Raw genomic sequence first — 22,579 nt, forward strand, 5'->3', positions numbered from 1 at the left:
TAAATGACGGAGATAAGTGTGACTCGTATTCTAGGTCCATGACTACGTAGGATCTCATAACCACCTCATAACCGTAAGAATCAATTTTCGATTGATACTTACGGTTATGAGGTGGTTATGAGATAACCAACCAAAGATACTGGCTGCACTTTAAAAATCCAGATGATTCTAATATACCTAGTCTTTCATAGAACACTATTACAAAAACGTAGTGATTATATTCTCTTTGACTATTACTTTGCTTGTACTCTTTGGCAAAGAGTATATCTCTTTGGTGTCTAATTTTTTGTGGTCGACGTAAAACTCTACGGTTTGTAATAATTTTTTCCAATTTTCCATGTTTCCTCAAAAAATCCTCACGTTGGTAAATTAACACAGTAATAACTGAGCGTATTCCTCTTAAAAAAATCAATCGTGATTCGTGCTCTTTATCATTAGGTAATTGGATTAGAATTAAATTAAAACGATCAGTCTACTGTCGTCGTAGTGTATGTTCTGTTTGTGTCGTTGTGTTGTGGAAAAGCTTGGAAAATAGTTCTGTGAGTGACGTAATATCGAAAAAAGTTGTGTTATTGACGAGTAATGGCAGAGACGAGTGAAGCACAGCCCAGCGCTTCGGCGCCCGGCGGCGATGCTGGGGGCGAGGAGGAGAAACGAGACGAGCGGATGCTCGAGTGCAACATCTGCCTCGACACGGCTCGCGATGCCGTCGTCAGTATGTGTGGACATCTTTTCTGGTGAGATTTACCATGATTTACGTCCATACAAAACCCAAGATAAGCTGTTGCAGCTCCTAAGCTGCTGATGTTGGTACTAAACAAAATGGAGTCAGATGTTAAGCAAGTACCTACCAAATAATTTTCACATCAAAATGTTAAAAGCATGTCTTCTGAGCTACTTACCAGTAACTTAAGCTCTATAAATTCATACATGCATTATTGTGATCATGACCAACCCATGACTGGCCCACTACTGAACATGCGTCTCCTCTCTGAATAAGAAGGGCTTAAGCCATAGGCCACCATGCTGGCCAAGTTCAAGCTTCAGTCATAGTATGGTTCCATGGAATATATTCCATAACCATAATTCCGTCCATGTTGGTAACAAATGTTCCGTAATCGGCTACTAAATAAGATTTATACTTCGTTTTTAGTAGCTGGTTATTAATCAAGAATGTTTTATTTATATTACAACGGAATACGATAAAAATTACGTGCTTTCGTAACTGGTTAGAGATAGTAATCAAGAATATTTTATTTGGGCTTATAACGGAATATAAGATTAATGTATTTTTGGGACGTATACCACGAAACGACGTAATTTTAATCTTATAACATCAAACAAAATCAATTAATAACCAGTTACGAAAAGATAAAGTATAAATCTTATTTCATAGTTGGTTATGAAACATTGGTTACCAACTTGGACGGAACTGATATTGTGAAATGGTATCACCATACAAATAATACCCGGCTTGTTGGGAGGCTCTTCTCAGACCAGGTTGCATTTGGAACCCCTGTAGCTTTATCAGTACCCTTATTATAAATGCGAATGTGTGTTTGTTTGTTGGTTTTTCCTTCAATCACGTCGCAACGGAGCAACGGATCGACGTGATTTTTTGTATGGGTATAGATAAAGACCTGGAGAGTGACATACAGGCTACTTTTTATCCCAGAAAATCAAAGAGTTCCCACAGGATTTAAAAAAAAAACTTAATTCCACGCGAACAAAGTTGCGGGCATCTGCTAGTTATTCATAATACACACATCAGTGTTAGACACAATAACAAGTATGTTTCCTCCAGCTGGCCGTGCCTACACCAGTGGTTAGAGACGAGACCCAGTCGGCAAGTGTGTCCAGTGTGCAAGGCAGCTATCAGCAGGGAGAAGGTCATACCACTTTACGGCAGAGGCAACACTAAACAAGAGGACCCAAGAAATAAGGTGAGATACTGTACACACAGAGCCTCAATAGCTCAACCGGTATAGGAGTGGACTGAAAACCGAAAGGTCGACGGTTCAAATCCCGCCCGTTGCACTATTGTCGTACCTACTCCTAGCACAAGCCTGACGCTTAATTGGAGAGGAAAGGGGAACATTACTCATTTAATATGGCTAATATTCTTATTTAAAAAAAAAAAAAAAAAAAAAAAACACCGGTAACATTGTTATAGTAGCAGGTAACATTGTTATAGTAGCTGGTAACATTGTTATAGTAGCAGGTAACATTGTTATAGTAGCTGGTAACATTGTTATAGTAGCTGGTAACATTGTTATAGTAGCAGGTAACATTGTTATAGTAGCTGGTAACATTGTTATAGTAGCTGGTAACATTGTTATAGTAGCAGGTAACATTGTTATAGTAGCAGGTAACATTGTTATAGTAGCTGGTAACATTGTTATAGTAGCAGGTAACATTGTTATAGTAGCAGGTAATATTGGTGCCGATTCTGTTATCTTTCTCTAAACTAAATTTAGAGTATCTGCATCTTTTTCCTTTTAATATTGCTAAAACGGGACAGAACATGAATTTTACATTTGAAGATTCTAAATTTTAGTGCACACTACAAATTTAAACAGTAGGCTCGCAACTGGCAGCAGCATGCGGTTTGACGGCTCTAAATTAAATTTAAAACTGTTAAACTGTGTCTGTCCTTTCATATTACATTAGTAAGAAGAGGATGCGAATACTCTACAATTTAGGTGTGCCCAGAATCAGTACCATTGTTATAGTAGCAGTAATATTTATTATCCTTCACTTTAAATCTTGATCTATGCTCAACCATGAACTATATTTCAATGACAGATTATAAATAAATGGTTTTATTGTCATAATAATAGTTAATGTACGTGTGATGTTTGAACTGAACTTTAATGATTTAATACTTATTAATCAGTACCCATATTATAAATGTGAAAGTGTGTTTGTTTGTTGGTTTGTTGGTTTATTGGTTTGTTGGTTTGTCCTTCAATCACGTCGCAACAGAGCAACGGATCGACGTGATTTTATGCATGGCTATAGTTAAAGCAGATCTTCAGAGAGTGACATAGGCTACTTTTTATCCCGGAAAATCAAAGAGTTCCGACGGGATTTTTAAAAAATCTAACTCCACGCGGACAAAGTCGCGGGCATCAGCTAGTAAGTAATAATAGTCAGATTCGGATTGCGTTAAATATAAGTCCCGCAAATTGCTATTGCACTGGAACCATGTCTCATTAACATCGAAATGACGTCATTTGACTATATTTAAGTAAAAATATACTATCGGCTCGAAACTTCAGTTTAGTGCTAACGTCACTAAAATGGCGGCCACGCGCACTAGCAATTTGCGGGACTTATAGCATCGATCGTTATTGATGGCGAAAATAATACCTATTTGTATATAAATAACTAGCTTATGCTCGCGACTTCGTCCGCGTGGACTACACAAATTTCAAACCCTTATTTTTGAAAATTCTTTCTTAGCGGATGCCTAGGTCATAATAGCTATCTGCATGCCAAATTTCAGCCCGATCCGTTCAGTAGTTTAAGCTGTGCTGTGTTGATAGATCAGTCAGTCACCTTTTTCTTTTATATATTTAGACTAGCTGATACCCGCGACTTCGTCCGCGTGGAATTAGGTTTTTAAAAATCCCGTGGGAACTCTTTGATTTTTCGGAATAAAAAGTAGCCTATGTCGCTCTCCAGGTCTTTATCTATACCCATGCGAAAAAATCACGTCAATCCGTTGCACCGTTGCGACGTGATTAAAGGACAAACCAACAATTCAACTATTAAACACACTTTCGCATTTATAATAAGGGTACTGATTCATGGAATAAATTACGTATGAACTGACCCATTCAATTGTCAAGGGCCTAGATATTGTATTCGAAATTTCGAAACGTAGCAAACACGTGCATCACTCTTCCGATAATTTCGTCGTAGTTGATTTTTACGCATGATTAAATGATAAGTTTTAAATGTCGTAGCGAATACACCTACACCTATATACACCTTGTCATTTAATTATGAGTAAATAGTGCGTAAATCAGGCTTAGTCAAGCTATTTGATGCCCTGTATATATAAAATTTAAAGTCCTGGCTGATTGACTTCTTATATATCAACGCACAGTCAACCCGCTGGTCCTATAACATGAAATTTGGAGGGTGTATTCTTTGAAAAGAGTAGGAATCAAATCAAATCAAATTTCTTTATTGCGAATATGGGTAAACAGTGGAGATGTTACAAAAACATGAAGGTACAGACAAATTCTGCCTATTATAGCATGCAATACATCTATAGATATTATAAGTCAACTCAACTTAATGTGCCAACATTTCATTGATAGAATAAAAACATTTATCTATTAGCCACTTTAAGGCAGCTCAGTTCGGTGCTTTCTCCATACAAACGTAGGAGGGAAAATACAACAATATTCGATATTGTACGCACAAAACTAAGAATTATATCGATTTATCTCGTCAATGTGGCTAATTCTCTTGTACGCAGTCTCTAAACTAAATTAAAATAACACGTCTAAATCTATTACTATCTCTTTCAAAAAGTTGCTTACGGAAAAGGATAGCACTAGATTTCGACCTGTCAATTTAGTTTAGTTTAGAGGTTGTGTACAAGAGAATCGGCCCCATTATCTAGGTTTATTGATATATAAAATATTGAAAAAAATATTGATTTAAAAGTTACGAGGCTCAAAACATTCCTATTTTAACACTAAATTAATGACAACTTTGGGTGTAAATAAATAAGATTAGGGATATGAAAATTCTAAAACAATTTATCATTAGACGTTGTTTATTTATTCATTAGTTGAAATAACTTTACTTTGCAAACATAAATTCAGCAGTTTGTTCTCAAAAATACTTTTCCTAAACCCTTTTCGCGCGCTTGATTTCAGTGAAAATCATCGTGCCTCTCAACTTTCTCATACAATGTCAAGTGAAAAGCAAACATGTTACCCACGTGCGCTGCCAATTTTGGTCGAGCGTCCTGCGTCACCTTAAGAGATTTTATTGATTTCCACTAAGAAAGAATTTTTCGAAATCCCAGTGGGTTAAATGGTGGTTTGAAATTTATGTAGTCCACGCGGACGAAGTCGCGAGCATAAGCTAGTATTCGTATATAGGTATAACCCGTTTACTAAAAGATTGGACCTGACGTCGATTAACAATTTAAAAAAAATTAAAAACTCAACAAGTGGTCAAAAATTCGTAGTACATTCGTGTATCAGTGACAAAGAGGGAAACATACACGTACTACGAATTTTTGTATGCCCCTTGTTGAGTTTTTAATTTTTAATCGACGCGACGCCAGGTCCAATCTTTTAGTAAACGTGTTGTATATTAATCAACGCGACAACCGAAGGAAGGACACTATGATAATTGAAAATACATTGTATTGTACAGTTATATTTAGACGCCTCTTTACATTCGCTGCCACTGCATCGTAGCCTCCGCTATACGTTCTTATCGCACTTGTATGTTGGTTAATACTTATACGGTAGATAAAGTAAACGTGACGTACAATACGTACCTACGCAAGTAGGTGTTTATTTCGCGAATCCTCCAAATATAAGTGTCATTGATCTCTGAGAGAGAGGTGTTTTAAGGAAATTACACTTATATTATAAACTAGATGATGCCCACGACTTCGTCCGCGTGGATTTAGGTTTTTAAAAATCCCATGGGAACTCTTTGATTTTCCGGGATACAAAGCCTATTTCCTGACCAAATTTCGTCAAAATCGATTGAACGGATGGACCGTGAAAGGCTAGCAGACAGACAGATAGACAGACACACTTTTACATTTATAATATTAAGTATGGATGCGAAAATGTAAATGTCTGTCTGCTAGCTTTTCACGGCCCAACAGTTTAACCGATTTTGATGAAATTTGGTACAAAGTTAGCTTACATCCCGGGAAAGGACACAGGCTACTGTTACTGTGTCGGAGCTTGATATACCTACGGGTTTGGGTGCTTTGAGACAAATACCTACCTCATTGTTTGCATTGTTTCGCAGTTTCGAGTACGTTCATTTGTTTACATCATTTTAGTGTAGAGGTACTTTCTTTTTAACCGACTTCAAAAAAAGGAGGAGGTTCTCAATTCGTCGGAATTTTTTTTTTTTTTTTTTAATGTATGTTCCCCAATTATTGCTTTGCTGGAAGCTTCGGGGGGGGGGGGGGGGGGGGGGGGGGGTGTTAAACTACTTTTATCTTGGAAAATCAAAGAGCTCCCACCGGATTTTAAAAGACCTAAATTCACGCGTATGAAGTCGATGCTGATCTGATGAGATGATAATCTGATTTGTTTGGTTGGGCAGGTGCCCCCGCGGCCGGCCGGGCAGCGCACGGAGCCCGAGAGCGCGGGCGGCTTCCCGGGCTTCGGCTTCGGCGAGGGCTTCCACATGTCCTTCGGCATCGGCGCCTTCCCCTTTGGCGTCTTCACCTCCACCTTCAACTTCGGCGACCCCAGGCCTAGCGCGGGTATGTCATCCACCGTCCACTGTGACATGGGCCTATTCTCTAGCACCTACCACGCTCCCGCATCGACCCACTGCATGGGGTCGTCGGCCCATCGTGCCAGATGTCATCTCACACTTCTCCTTTAACATTCTACCACAGAACTGCGACAAACCATGGACTTTGACATCCTGCTCGGTGATTCGCTACCTCAGTGTTCAACGATGAATCATAACCACCGAGCTCATTTGACATTGGTATTTGGTTGGTTCTACATTGCTGTCTCATTGAGGGATATTAAAATGATTTTTCATAGAAAACCTTCAATGGATTAAAATGTATGTCAAATGAGCTCGTGGGCTTTGAAAACTGATTTAGCGAACTACCCCGCTGTTTCTACTTCAACATTCTACCACAAAACTGCGAGAAACCGTGAAAGTTGGCATCTTAGTGTGGTAACATCCAATCTACTCGCACGAAACGTTTCTGATACAAACTGCTAAGGTGTAATGTGTTTTTACTGCTAAATATAACTTAAATAGCTTCAAGGCAAGTTCAGGCATTTCTTCATTTCAGCTCTATCCTGCAGTGCCTGAAAAAGGGGATAAGTTTAATGTTCGCCTTGAAAACACTTCATGTAGCTTTATATTTAGTTATCAGTTTAATAGCGATATGCATTCCAATGAATGCACCTGATAATACTGCCGCCGGTTTAACATGCAGAGCCTAAAGCGCCATCTCCACGTATGAGAGAATCGCGACGATAATCTCGCCTGACAAAAGTCGATACAAATTCGGTATCGCAGCGATGGACGAGTGGCTCTGGACGACTCATGAACCTCCATAGCTCAATGGTTAAGGAGTGGACTGATTTCCGAAAGGTAGGCGGTTTAAATCGCACCCACTACACTTTTGTCGTACCTACTCCTAGCACAAGCTGTACGCTTAGTTCGAGGGGAAAGGGGAATATCAGTCATGACTAACATGACTAATATTTTTTTGTAAAAGAAAAAGAAAAGAAAAAAGACGTGACGGACTCGTCGCGTGTTACGGCGATACCATTGCGACTCGTGACGATACATACAATCGAGTCTCGCGACGAAACCGCCACGTTACGCCACAGTTGAAAGGCGCAATGCGGCGATCCGTTGCGGTCTCGTGGCGTATTGTTGCTAGTCGCGACGATATGCTGGATGAATGCGGAATTATCGTTGTACCGTGGAGACTATCCGACGATAGTAGGACGGACTCGTTGCGATTCTTTCGTCCGTGGAGATGGCGCCTAATTATGGCGCCATTCCGTCAACGTATCGACATTCGACACCTGCAGCGCTACGAGGAATTCTTAATATGCGGCCTAGGTCAAACTAAGTCTGGCATTGATGCTATACAGGATCTATCTTATGCTGCGTTGAAATTCAATCTATAATAAATAGAAAATTGCTCAAGTAATGGTCACTTTTCGTCGTGCAAATATTAATAATCATTTACAATAATTGTAATGTCATTTCTATTCTAATAACATTTTTATAAGTTGCTAATACCTAATGAAAATCGGTCAAGTGCGAGTCATACTAGCAGACCATACTACCGTACCATCGTAGGTACATGAAATTTTCGTGGCGGCCATTTTAAAATTTTATTATTTGTTGTTGTAGCGGCAATAGAAATAAATACACATTCTGTGAAAATTTAAAGACAGCGGAGTCTTAGTAATAGGGTCCCGTTGGCACCCTTCGGGCACGGAACCCTAAATACTATAGTCATTGACCGCATAGTGATTAGACGATGTAGGTTTGAGCTCTCACTCGGCGCGGCGGCTGGCAAGGTGACTGCACGCAAATTCTTTTGCATAAAAGCTGATTGGAACGAGGTTAATTTTATTCCACTGAATATCTTGAAACAATTTGGCCATACACTCGTACATTTAACTAAATAAAGTTCTAACTAAAACCCGACTATAAATAAACGCTGAAATATAGTAGAATTGTTTTTCTTTCGCTTGGCACCTATATTTTAATATCTAAATAATATATAAAAGGAAAAGGTGACTGACTGACTGATCTATCAACGCACAGCTCAAACTACTGGATGGATCGGGCCTAAATTTGTCATGCAGATAGCTAATGCCGTGGGCATCCGCTAAGAAAGGATTTTTGAAAACTCAACCCCTAAGGGGGTTGAAATAAGGGGTTTTAAATTTGTGTAGTCCACGCGGACGAAGTCGCGAGCATAAGCTACTTGTACTATATTTATTTTATGTAGCCTCTGTTACCCAGACCATAATAAGGAATCGTTTGACATCTCATTCACTAAAATCTTCTCAATAGTTTAGGCGCTACCGTGGAATATACATACATAGACGGCTTTAATCATAAACCTTCCTTTTGGCTTTGTCGTAGTTGGGTAAAAAGTCATTGAAATGGGGATTAATGACCTAATTTGATCAGCGCCATTTTGGTTTATTTTTGTGCGTGAAAAAAATTATTATATATTATATTGTTATTTTATTTTCAACACTTACATCTAGCTATAAATAAACTCACATAATTTTCACATTATATTTAAGTGACGATGGCGCCAACAGAGTACCTAAAAAACTGGCCAAGTGCGGGTCAAACTCGCGCAGCGAGGGTTCCGTCGTACAGTCGTTTTTTTTTTTCGACATTTTGCAAGATAAATCAAAAATTACTGTGCATAAAAATAAATAAAAATCTGTTTTAGAATGTGCAGGTAAAGCCCTTTCATATGATACCCCACTTGGTATAGTTATCGTACTTTGAAAATCGAAAATACATTTTTTTGTGATGTTACTACAAATTCACGATTTTCGGATTTATTCCTTTACTTGTGCTAGACCTATCCTACCTATCAAATTTCATGATTCTAGATCAACGGGAAGTACCTTATAGGTTTTCTCGGACACACAGACTACGAAGTGATCCTATAAGGGTTCCCTTTTCCTTTTGAGGTACGGAACCCTAAAAAAAACTTGTTTTCAAAGTGAAAGGTTGTCAAAATCTGCCGCGCAAAGATTGCGGCATGCTGTGACGGTAATATGATCGCCTTGAACTTGTTTTATCTAATGGAGACTGGCCTTCTGCTGACTCGGGACTCACTCTTAAAAACGATAGTCTACATACAATTATTGCTCCACTGTAACCTAATTAATGTAAACAACGCTGTGATAGCCTAGTGGTTAGGAAGTCGGAGGTTCGATCCCGGGTACGCACCTCTAACTTTTCGGAGTTATGTGCGTTTTAAGTAATTAAATATCACTTGCTTTAACGGTGAAGGAAAACATTGTGAGGAAACCTGCATGCCTGAGAGTTCTCCATAATGTTCTCAAGGGTGTGTGAAGTCTACCAATCCGCACATGGCAAGCGTGGTACAGACTATGGCCAAAACCCTTCTCACTCTGAGAGGAGCCCCGTGCTTTGTAGTGAGCCGGCGATGAGTTGATCATGATGATGATGATGATGATGAATAAGCAGTGCTGTCGTTGTTTCCAGCGCCCCGCGGCACCGCCCAGTACGAGGAAGAGCAGTTCCTGTCCAAGATATTCCTGTGGGTGGCCATCCTCTTCGTGCTGTGGCTCATCTTCGCGTGACCCCCGCTGCGACACTCCCGCCGTGCCTCGCAGGATACGCCGTGCCTCGCGGAGCACGCTGTGCCTCGCAACACACAAGCACTCCTGTACAGCACATACCAAAATACTAAACTGAAAAACTGCTATGCATAATAACCTTACACTGATTCTAAGAGCGGGGGCACACGGTGCGTTGAATAGAATAGAATAGAATGTTTTTTTATTCATGTAAACTTTTTAAAAGTGCTTATGAATAGTCAGGTTTAATTTACCACTGGTTCGGAATGCCGTTCCTACCGCGAAGAACCAGCAAGAAACTCGGCGGTTGCTCTTTTAATTTTTCAATTTACAATGTTATTATACCGTACTATACAAGCCATTGCAGCCCCGTGCATTTGCGGCGGCGGTGCGGCGCCGGAGCGGTGTCGTTGCGTCGTGATACATAGAAATATCTGTGGCATGTCACACGATGCGCCGGACCTGCAACCACCGAGACGAGGCGGGGAGGGGTGAATGCGTTGCGACGTCTGAGCGGCACCGCTCAGTTGTTTTTATTGACATACTGTCCAACACTGCTTCGGCGCCGCTGCGACAACGACGTTGCGGCGCCGCACCGCTCGTGTGCCCGCTGATACGGTGAAATGTTTGCGGTGCGGCGCCGCAACGCATCGTGTACCCCAGTCTTAGGGAGGTTGCCCCATGGAGTAGAATGGAGACTTACAGTACTACTTGAAGTAAATACCAAATTTTTGCTATCTTCAACTGACCAATACGGTATTTGACAACTAGTCAAATCATTAACGTTTTGCCTAACGTGAAAACGCGCGCTTAGTATGCGATATTCTATGAAATACTGGAATGTGACGTCACATCATGATGACGTACTTTTTTAGTTTACTCGATAATTTAAAATGGTTAATACACTTAAAAGTAACAAAGGACGTATATTTTACGTATTTTGGAAGAGCCTCTATTTAATAATCACTGAGAAATAATTTATTTCAGCCAAATACCCAATTGAATAAAAAATATTTTTATTTATTTATTTTATTTACCTGTACATTGGGGCCGATTCTCTTGTACACAATCTCTTAACTTAACTAAATTAATAGGTCTAAATCTAGCGCTATCCTTTTCCGCAAGCAACATTATGAAAGGGATAGCAATAGATTTAGACGTGTCATTTTAGTTTAGTTTAGAGATTGTGTACAACGGAATTAGCCACGCTGTATGACGTACTGTCGCGCGTTGCAAATGCAATAAAAAGTAGCGTTACCGACGCGCAACTGAGTCGCTGCAAAAAGTCGCCGTGGGGGACCTCCCTGATGGTCAGTGAAAGCTTGTATCTAGGGGGAAATCGTTTTTAGATTTTGTATAATTTATTCTTAAAATTAGTGACTTTACGCTCGCTTCGCTCTTGTTGATACTTGATAAGTATTTGTATAAATCGAAATCCTTAGGGCTTTTTAAGAATATTCCATACAAGTTACAATACATTTCGCTCTCTTTTCATTTATCTAAAAGAGAAAAATATTTCCTTACTAAAATAGATGAACTTATTTTTTTAGGTGTTTCTTAATTTTAGTGCCTATATCAAGCAGTGTCTAAACTCTAAACTAAGGCTACATTAACCCATTAGGTAGGGTCAGCAATAAAGCTAGGTTTGCACCCGCCAGTACAAGCGACTATCTGCCAAACTCAGAGTCGCTTAATCGTTACTTAAGTTTAGTTAAAACGAGACAGACATCAATCTCTCACATAAATCTGTCTCGTTTTAACTAAACTTAAGTAACGATTAAGCGACTCTGTGAGTACAGCAGTATGGACGGGTGCATACTTACTTGTATTGTGCATAATTGTAACTGCCTTCTGCAATATAGGGTTTTCCTAGTGCAGAGGGTAGGAAACTTGTTTCTTGTGTCTAAATTCTAAATTCAAAATAAATTATTCTTACTCTTATTCTTATTGTTATACCTAGCTTTGTTGCCGACTGTACATTAATGTACAGGTGACCACCAAACTTCTAGTTTGCACTAAAGTTGTGACGAGAAGCGTTGCATTGCGAATAAGAACAAAGTTAAGTTAGATTAGAACGTGTTTTTTTTGATGCTGGACCACCACCAGCAAAACTATATTTTTTATCGGCAACTTCACAAAACATAATCTGTGCAGATGTACAGTTATTGATGTACAGACTTTATTTTGTTATTATTATTAATTTTGGATGAAAGCAGGGGGTGGAGTGTTCAAGAGATTTATAATTTGGATTGGATGCTAATTGATAAATCATGTTTCTGTTGGATCACATTGTGTAAAGTTGCACTATGACTGTATCTCATTTCAGCGAGAAGCTACTTGTTTACCTAATAAGTAAACAAAGGAAAACTAAAGTATATGGTTATTTATAGTCTGTTATAATTTTACTAAATTTTATGTAAGTATAAAAATATATTAAATACTAAAATATTTAGTGAATTGAGCTCGCCAGCACAAATGTGGCCTAACGCGCGCTTTCATAAGCAATAATGTAAGTGGCCTTTGCAACCTTATGGTCTTAGCTCGAAGTATGTTACATCCTAGCATTTTCCAGTAAAACCCAAAATTTTCGGTAAGTATTAATGGCAAAAGTCCCAACAGTTATGTGCAAATTGTCAATTTCGGACTCGAATCTAACATTACCTAGCGAGCGTTACGTAAACACGTTAAGACGTCGAATTCAAACTTATCTTACGGCGATTACGCACTGCACTTCCGTCATCCGTTTTCTTGTTTTTGATTGGCCGAAATTTGAAAGTTTTTTTATTCTGATTGGTCAAAACGACGATTCTCTGTACTAAAGATTGGCTTCGAAATGTTAAAAACACCAAAAAAACTACTTAGGTGGTGTTGCACTTAGCAACGATTAGCACTAATCCATATCCATACTAACGAAAGTGTCTGCCTGTTTGTTACCTTCTCACCGCCCATGTCAACGTAATTTGGTATAAAGTCGGCTTGCATCTTGGACATGGACATAGTATACTTTTTGTTTTGGAAAAATCAGGGTTCCCACAGGTTTTTTAGAAATCTAAATCCACATGGATTTAGATTTCTAAAAAACCTGTGTGACGAAGTGGCGAGCATCAGCTGGTATTACAGCTTACAGTAGGTACGCGGCAGAAAGTAATGTACATCATCGGCTTTGTAGAGCGTGTCTGTGTCATACCTATAATATGACGTGTTGTCGGCCTCTATAGAAATCATCATCATCATCGTCAACCAAAAGTCGTCCACTGCTGGACATAGGTCTCTTGTAGGGACTTCCACACGCCACGGTCTTGCGCCGCCGCCATCCAGCGGCTCCCTGCGACTCGTCTGATGTCGTCCGTCCACCTAGTGGGGGGTCTTCCAACGCTGCGTCTTCCGGTGCGAGGTCGCCATTCTAGCACCTTGGGACCCCAACGTCTATCGGTTGTACGAACTATGTGCCCTGCCCATTGCCACTTCAGCTTCGCAACCCGTTGAGCTATGTCGGTTACTCTAGTTCTCCTACGGATCTCCTCATTTCTGATTTGATCACGTCACTATAGAAATAGAAATTCTTTATTTGCATAATGACAGAGACAATGCTCTACAAATCTGCTATCTCCTTCTACAAGTCGATGTACATTACTTTCTGCCGCGTACCTGTATATATTAGTTGTAATATAGTTGTATGTATATAGAGCTCTCGAGTGTTTTGAAGACCACTAATTTATATTGTTTTAAATTCGGTAGAAAGTTTTATTTTGAATATTCCTATAATATTATAAGTGTATATAATTTATTTCCATACGTTTGATGTAAATTATTTAATTATAAATAAACGTCCTATCAACTAAGGTGCTTTTTCATTTATTTTCAAAGTCGACTGATAGTAAGTTTTGACGTTTTATCGCTTTTTAGGGTTCCGTACCTGAAAAGGAAAAAAGGAACCCTTATAGGATCATTTCGTTGTCTGTCTGTCCGTCCGTCTGTCGTGTTTGTCGAGAAAACCTATAGTCCGTACAAAATGACTCCTCACGCGCCATTTTAACTCTATGGGTCAACTGTCATGTCAAGAGTACGATTCGCCTTTGAGACTACAAGCTAAAATCGTACTTTTGACATGAAATTTGACAGTAAAAATATGGCGCGTGAGGAGTTTTTTTAAGCGTTATATACCCGTTCCCGTTCATGGGCAGGTAGGTAGGTCTTATAGCACAAGTATAGGAAAAAATCCAAATACTGAGAGTTTGTGGTTACTTCTTACTTTGAATATCTATAAAAGCCTTTGTTCTCCAACAGCGCCCCCCTGTCAATGTCATTCAAGTGCCAAGAGAGCCTTCTTGTCGCACTCATCGGTCGCACTGTATTAACTTCATTTCGCGGATAAGGCATAGGTATAAGTCCCGCAAATTAATAATGCGCGTGGCCACCATTTTAGTGACGTCAGCACTAGACTGAGGTTTCGAGCTGATAATATATTAACATTTCGGTTGACGTCATTTCGATGTTAATGAGACATAGTTCCAGCGCAATAGCAGTTTGGGGGACTTGAACATAATTATGGATGGATTTGACTCGGGGCTGCAATTGTTTGTACAGTATGGTATAATAATATTGTAACCTGATCAATTCAAAAGAGCAACCGCCGAGTTTCTTGCTGGTTCTTCTCGGTAGGAACGGCATTCCGAACCAGTGGTAAATTAAACTAGTCTATTTGAATAAAAATATATTCTATTCTATTTTATTATTGAAATTAAACAAACATTTTCAATGTCACTCAGTTTATTTACTTATAGTAGTCAATAATAATTAACAGACGTGGAAATAGAAAATGAAAGTTAAAAAAATGTTCAGTCCATTATTTAGTTTTAGATTGATGAACTAAATTGATACCAATGTTACAGAACAAAATAATTGGAGCCGATTCTCTTGTACACAATGTGGCTAATACCGTTGTACACAAACTCTAAACTAAATAAAATGACACATCTAAATCTATCGCTATCCCTTTCAAAACGTTGCTTGCGGAAAAGGATAGCACTAGATTTACCTCGTAAATTTAGTTTAGTTTAGAGATTGTGTACTAGAGAATCGGCCCCAATCTCTAAACTAAACTAACAGGTCTAAATCTACTGCTTTTCCGCAAGCAACATTTTAGGACATGGATAGTAATAGATTTAAACGTGTCATTTTAGTTTAGAGTTTGTGTACAAGAGAATTAGCCCCATTATGTAATTTATAGGTAAGTAGTACAGTAATTAATATTGATCTAAACTTACATCAAAACATTTAAGAACAAATTAAAAATATACCTATAATCCTATCTATGAAGATATAATAACTAAGAATTAATTTTAAACTATATCATTCACACATATTATTATTAAAAAAGTCAGGAAAGAAATTCCTAACAATTTTATCTTAGAACTTAACGTTTACACTTCTTGTTTCACCCATACATCTAAATAATATATAAAAGGATAAGGTGACTGACTGACTGATCTATCAACGCACAGCTCAAACTACTGGACAGATCGGGCTGAAATTTGGCACGGAGATAGCTATTATGACGTAGGCATCCGCTAAGAAAGGATTTTTGAAAATTCAACCTCTAAGGGGGTGAAATAGGGGTTTGTGTGTAGTCACCGCGGACGAAATCGCGGGTTTAAGCTAGTGCATTACTATGATTATTCTATTTTTTGTTGTTCTAGACCTAAAATTAAGCCAGTTTTTGATTCTAGGGGTCGCGACCCATTGTTGGAAAACACTGCTCTATATGCCGCGAATGGATTGATGTTATGTATAGCACTGTTATTATGATTATTATTAGTATTGATTAATATTTACTCTAAATCAATACCATACAGCTTAAGCGTCCTATCCATACTGGTGGAAGCGAGGTACTGAGCATTCTTCCCGAACCTCACCCCAGTGGCGGACGCTGTGTGCTCGTTGAACACCTTCAGCTCCTGCCATTGTCTGCACAAGTACACCCTCACATCCGTACCAGCGATGGCCAAGTATGTACCACTCTGATCGAAGCACAACTCCTTGATAGCATAACCTTCCTCCAACTGGATGGTCTTAAAGTTCTTGAGCTTGCGGAGATCCCATAGCTTGACACATGCGTCCTCAGCGGCCGTGGCCAAGTAATATCCGTTTTCTGAGAAGGATATGGAGGTGACGGGGCCCATGTGTCCAGGGAAGTTGGCCACGTTGCTCTGCTCCTTCAGGTCCCAGATCTTGACCTGGGAGTTCTCGGTTCCGGTGCCGAAGATCAGACCGTCCGGATGGAACTGGGCGGTCGTCAGGCTGACACCTGATGCATCGCTAACCTGTTGGACAAGTGAAAAAGTATTTTATCAAAAAAACTTCAGCAATTGTTTGTGGTCTATAGAAATAGTAACTGATGCTCACGACTTCATTCGCGTGGATTTAGGTTTTCCTGTGGGAACTCCTGGGAAAAGAGTAACCTATGTGTTAATCCAGGGTATAATCTGTCTCCATTCCAAATTTCATCCAAATCCGTTCAGCCGTTCCAGGTCTTTAACTATACCCATGCAAAAAATCACGTCAATCGGTTGCTCCGTTGCGACGTGATTGAAGGACAAACCAACAAACAAACACAGTTTCACATTTATAATTAGGTTATTCAAATAAACTTTTGCAAGTGCTTTTGAATCGTCAAGTGAAACTAGCACTGGTTCGGAATGTCCATAATATCGAAAAGAACCAGCAAGAATCGCATCTCTGGGATGCAAGCTATCCCTGTACCAAATTTTGTCGAAATCTGTTAAAGGTAGCAGACATAAATATTATTTTTATTTATTTATTTATTTATTTATTTACACTTTATTGCACACAACACAAAGTAAACATTGAAAAAACACAATACAGGATCTTAATCTAATATTAATGCGTAAGTAGGAATGTAAACAGTTACCTTGGTGAGCAGGGCTCCGGTGCGTATGTCGGAGAAGGCCCAGTGCTGGTCCGTGGAGGTGGACAGCACATAGTCGCCCGTGGGGTGCAGCGACAGCCCCGTCACCGGCCCATCGTGCGAGCGAAGCAGGACCGTGGTTTGAGACCTGCAACAGAGATTTCAAATGTTACCTAAATTCGTGTTCACTGACACCTGTAATTGAAAAATAAATTATTCGTCGAATTCGACGTAATGGTTTTCATTAGTTGGTAACTCTTGAAGATGAAAATTGAGAGTAAAAAATTTTTGTATCCTTTAGGTGGAACCAAATTCATATAAGATCAAATCATGTTTAATTTGTTTTGTAGCATATCATAGCTATTGTCATTTGTAGCATAATTTCCGTTTGAATGACCTACCATCTAAATTGTAAAGTATGCGACAGGTTGAAATGGTAATCAGGGAAGGAATGCCCCGCACAGCCCCCACGTTAACCCGGTGCGGGCGAAGGCGATTACGTGCCTAATACCCCCAATTGCCCTCTCAACCAGTCGCGGACTATACCTGCTTGCGTTTAATAGATTTATGTCGTGCCGCGGTAAGCCAACAGAAATATACTCAGATAGCGGAAGGAACTTTACAGCGACAGGGTGTAGGTAGTGGGTAGACTCACGTAGGCACGTTCCACACGCGGATGGTGTGGTCGGGTGAGGCCGTGATGACGGTGTCCTCGTCGGGGTGGTAGATGACGCGCGTGACCTTCTTGGTGTGGCCCTTGAGGATGGCCACCACCTGCTCCGTGTCCTTGTTGAACACGGTCGCGTTGCGGTCGTTGCCGCCCGTCAGCAGCCGGCTGTGGTCCGACGGGTTGATGTCCAGCGCCAGGATGCCCGGCACGCTGGCCGAGTGGAGGCCCTGCGACCGAACAGAGTGCCATGAGTCGTAGTGTTGTGACGACGTGACACGTTATAGTGTTTTTTAACTAGGACAGCATGGGAAGATCCAAAACCATAGGAAATGAGATGTTGCTGTCTAAGGAACATTTAGGTCTTTTTTTGTGAAAACAATTTTGGCATAGTCTTTAAAGACCAACTTCTGCTTTCCCAATTTTTTTCTTTCAGTACAATGAAATGATCCTTAAATGAAACCGAGTTGATCAGCATTAAAAAATATATTAATTTTTAATTTTAAACTCACGGTTGATCAATAAATTGAATATGCCAAAATTGTTTGTACAAAAATAGATCTAACGGTTCCTAAGACGGTCTTTTTGTATCTCTATGGTTTAGATCTCCCTAACTTGTTCCAGTTAAAAAAACACACTGTATAAATAAATAAAAATCTTTTTTATTCAAATAAACTTTTACAAGTACTTACGAATAGTCGGATGCATCTACCACTGGTTCGGAATGCCTTTCCTACCGAGAAGAACCAGCAAGAAACTCGGCGGTTGCTCTTTTCAAATATTTGATATAGGTACAAGATTATGCCATGTATAAAATAGTATTTGCAGTCTTGTGCGTTGCCTATAGAGCGGTATACATACGGGATGCGAGGCGAGCGTGAGGAAGGAGCGTATCTGGTCGGGCCCCACGAGCCCCTCGGGCACGGTGCGGCCGCGTCGCTTGCGCTCCTGCGTCAGCGCCGTGGCGCGCTCCTGCAGGCGCGACACCACCTCCGCAGACATGCCCACTGGGACTGCGCCCCCCGCGCCCGCGCCACTCTCCACCTGTCATACAAAACAATGATCTTGAGGAAAATATAACCAAACTGAACCATCATTAATATTCTATTCAAAATTGTAAATCTTCTTCAGACTTGTTTTAGATTCATTTTACTTAATGCTTAAATCTAGGCATATTATTAAATTATGATTGTAATGTTTTTTAATATTCTTAGATGAAAAAAAAATGACATACCGCATGTGCGGGCTGTGGCGCCACGATGCCAGCTTGTGGCTTGAGTGTGGCGAGCGCCTCCCTGGCCGCCGTCACCTCCTTCGTGAGGCGCGCGATCACGCGGCACGCCGCGTCGTGCTGGTACAGCGCGTGGCTTAGCTCCTGCAATACATCTCAATGTACAGTGCGACGAGGCTATTTTGACACGTGGCGAAAATCAGAACTAAGGTTGTCGTCAAGTGTCCCCTTGTTTGAATAGTCTAAGCCTTTGTTCTCCAACAACGCCTCCTGTCAATGTCATTCAAGTGCCAAGAGAGCCTTGTCACACTGTATCGGAGGATGAACTGTCATCAGTATGCAGGTGGTCCTACAAACTTGTCAAGGCAACTACTTTGGAGAATGCTCACCGTTCAATTAAAAAAAAACACCTATAGAGGGTCAGTATCAAAACTAAAGTGAGTTGTCAAGCCTTAAGCCTTTTTTTAGGACTAAATTTGGGATCTAATTTTTATTTCAATTTTTTTTTTATTATTTTTTATTCAGATACAAGTTAGCCCTTGACTGCAATCTCACCTGATGGTAAGTGATGATGCAGTCTAAGATGATAGCGGGGTAATCTGGAAGGGGTATGGCAGTTTTTATTAAACCCATACACCTTTGGTTTCTACACGGCATCGTACCGGAACGCTAAATCGCTTGGCGGCACGGCTTTGCCGGTAGGGTGGTAACTAGCCACGGCCGAAGCCTCCCACCAGACCAGACCAGAAATTTAGAAATTATAAAATTCCAAACCCCTGCCAGGAATCGAACCCAGGACCTCCCACTAATAAGACCACAGCGCTCACCACTGCGCCAGGGAGGTCGTCAAATTTTTGAATGACACATCGGGTTTCTGAGATATTTTAATTGAAATCGTGAAAATCAACAAATAATTGTGATTTAGAAATTTCCTTGAAGAAATTTCCTTTAGTTTGAAGTGTAGGTAAAACACTATAAATATTATAAAAATATAGTAAAAAGCAAATATGTCATATGTCAATATGCATAAAATATTGTAATGTGGGCCTTTGAAAGTAGTTTCAATAGCTGCAAGTGTCGCTAATAGATGGCATAAACAGTCGCTTCAGTACTGAGTGACCATACATATCACAAATTTCGTCACTGGCGGCAAGCAGGCTGTACCTTATTGGTCAGACCGTCGGGCGCGATCCCAGAAGACGCAGGTTCGATTCGTGCCGGTCCGCAATTTTTGATATGTATTTAAAATTATTTAATAATTGTGATATTGGAAAGTGTTATTTACTCTGTGCTAGTGGAGTGGTCATTGTCAGATGTGAAACTGTCAACATTACCTGTCTAGCAGTCTGCAGCTGTTGTCTCTGAGTGAACGTGTGCAGCATCAGGGCGTCCCACTCATCTTGCATGCTCTTCAGAGTGGCCGGGATGGACGTGGCACTGGGGGGCTTGGGCTTCACGATCGCAGGGGCTGCACACAACACACACCTCATAAAGTTAACTGCTTTATTAATTACTATTCACTAGCCGATGCCCATGACTTTGTCCGTGTGGAATTAGGTTTTTTTAAAAATCCTGTGGGAACTCTTTGCTTTTCTAGGATAAAAAGTAGCCTATGTCACTCTCCAGGCCTTATCTATACCCTTGCAAAAAATCACGTCTGTCCGCACCATTGCGACGTGATTGAAGGACAAAACCAACAAACAAACACACTTTCGCGTTTATTATAAGGATACTGATTGTGGAATCAAATTAAATCCATACTAATATTATAAATGCGAAAGTGTGTCTGTCTGTCTGTCCTTCTAGCCTTTCACGTCCCATCCTTTCAACCGATTTTGATGAAATTTTGTACAGAGATAGCTTGCATCCCGGGTAAGGACATAGGCTATTTTTATCCTGGGAAATCAACGAGTTCCTACAGGATTTTGAAAACCTAAATCCACACAGACGAAGTCGCAGGCATCATCTAGTCTTTTATATATTTAATGTACATGACAACTAGTGTCTCTTGTGCTACGACTGTGACTGTACAACCGATTCTGAGAGCAAATTCAACTGAGAAAAGCATTAGTTAGCTTTTTGGATGTTTTTATATGTCTAATGAATAATACTCACTTTTTATTTCAATAAGGTCTTCAATCCTCAACTCTTTTCCACTGATAGGGTCGACGCCATTTTCTATTATGTATTTTTCAATAATGCGCCTCTCAAATACGGCTCCCGAACACGGGGACACCACGGGAACTTCAGGCACCTCATTAGATACTGAAAAAAAGAGGTTAAGTTAGCCTACACACCAGCAATGAAATACAGAGAATTTATTACAAAACAACTTCATTTTTCATTAAATAACAATGATATTTAGATAAAACATGTAGAGTTTAGGTAAAACTCTAATAATCATCCAAAAATCCAAGTTATCAACCGGTTTCTGCCTCCACCGCTGTATATTATTATACTCTTTGCGCCATCGTCTTATCGTAAATAATAACACCTCACATACAAACTTGGGTAAATACATACTTGTACAATAAAGAGCCATGATGTTTCATATAATTTAGCTATAAATTAGCCAATTTATTCAATTTCGCTCACAACAAAAACAATTCCCTCCGTAAAGAATAAATTGCAATCACAGACAAAAAACATTGATTTGCAATTGACATTGATTGACATTTGTAATTTTTTAACTGGTTGTACGACTCGGGGTTCTAACCATTTTGAAACCCAACCTAATGGGGTCACCAGACGCTTGCGGCAAAGAACATACAGCACGCATCGGCGATTTCATACACAGTGGCACTGATTATGAGCACAACCTAATTTTAGAGTATTAGCATGCTCTTCTTACTAATGTAATATGAAAAGGACAGACACAGTTTGACAGTTCTAAATTTAATTTTTAGATGGTAAAACCCGTGATTTCAGCGCGCAGTCGCGAACCTACTGTTTAAAATTGTATTGTGCACTAAAATTTAGAGTCTTTAAATGTGAAAGTCATGTTCCGTTCCTTTTTTAGCATTGTCAAAAAGAAAAGGATGCAGATACTCTAAATTTAGTTTAGAGAACGACAAAGGAATCGGTGCCAATGTTTGGCTTGCAGCCAATCAGATCAAGCGACAAGCGCTCCCAAACGTCCTACCCATCCACACGCTTGCAAGTGCTTGTTTGCGTCCAAGCGTCTAACTGAACATTAGCAAAAAGTAAGGACCTAATGGAGGAGACACATGCTTGCGACCAACCGCAAACAACGATCACTTGCCGCGTGTGTCAGATCAAAAATCGGCTATACTCTTTGACATAGACAAAATAAATAAGATATTGGTCTAATCTTTGGTAAGGCCTTAGTATGTTACTAGTCTGTGGCTTAGTGCATTAAAAAAAACAGCTAAAATCATTTACCGCGTAATTTAAAAAAAAACTACATTCTCGTCTCGTCCAATATCCAACTCTTTTCACTTGAAACTAATGTAGTTATAACCATTGACCTGACCTAAAACCAACTATCTACTATAGCAGCCGTTAGATTCCATCTACACTCCCGGTAGAGATTATAGATTCCAGGCCCTAATTTGTTCTACGGAAGGGCATGGTTTGCTCCTTCGAATCGAACTCTATCTTATTTTTTCTAGTGGGAGGATTCTGCCATGGCTAGTTACCACCCTATCGGCAAAGCTGGTTCA

General features: G+C 39.9%; 2 protein-coding genes across 2 annotated transcripts; one reads left to right on the top strand and one right to left on the bottom strand.

Annotated features, from left to right (window-relative positions):
* The first annotated feature begins 263 nt into the window (after positions 1-263).
* On the top strand, positions 264-13,912 carry LOC117996123 (E3 ubiquitin-protein ligase RNF185-like). Its single transcript, XM_034984124.2, has 4 exons — positions 264-737; positions 1,805-1,943; positions 6,325-6,487; positions 9,976-13,912. The coding sequence occupies exons 1-4, from the start codon at positions 583-585 to the stop codon at positions 10,071-10,073; spliced, it is 555 nt and encodes a 184-aa protein (XP_034840015.1). The 5' UTR covers positions 264-582; the 3' UTR covers positions 10,074-13,912.
* A 916-nt stretch (positions 13,913-14,828) lies between these two features.
* On the bottom strand, positions 14,829-21,553 carry Prp19 (pre-mRNA processing factor 19). Its single transcript, XM_034984091.2, has 8 exons — positions 21,420-21,553; positions 21,012-21,161; positions 20,231-20,364; positions 18,900-19,040; positions 18,527-18,709; positions 17,654-17,895; positions 17,002-17,146; positions 14,829-16,393 (listed from the first exon to the last, which is right to left on the bottom strand). Exons 1-8 carry the CDS (start codon positions 21,436-21,438, stop codon positions 15,902-15,904), a joined length of 1,506 nt encoding a protein of 501 aa, XP_034839982.1. The 5' UTR covers positions 21,439-21,553; the 3' UTR covers positions 14,829-15,901.
* Between the last annotated feature and the right edge of the window lie 1,026 nt (positions 21,554-22,579).

This window comes from Maniola hyperantus, chromosome 3 (genome assembly GCF_902806685.2).
Source record: "Maniola hyperantus chromosome 3, iAphHyp1.2, whole genome shotgun sequence".
NCBI lineage: Eukaryota > Metazoa > Arthropoda > Insecta > Lepidoptera > Nymphalidae > Maniola > Maniola hyperantus.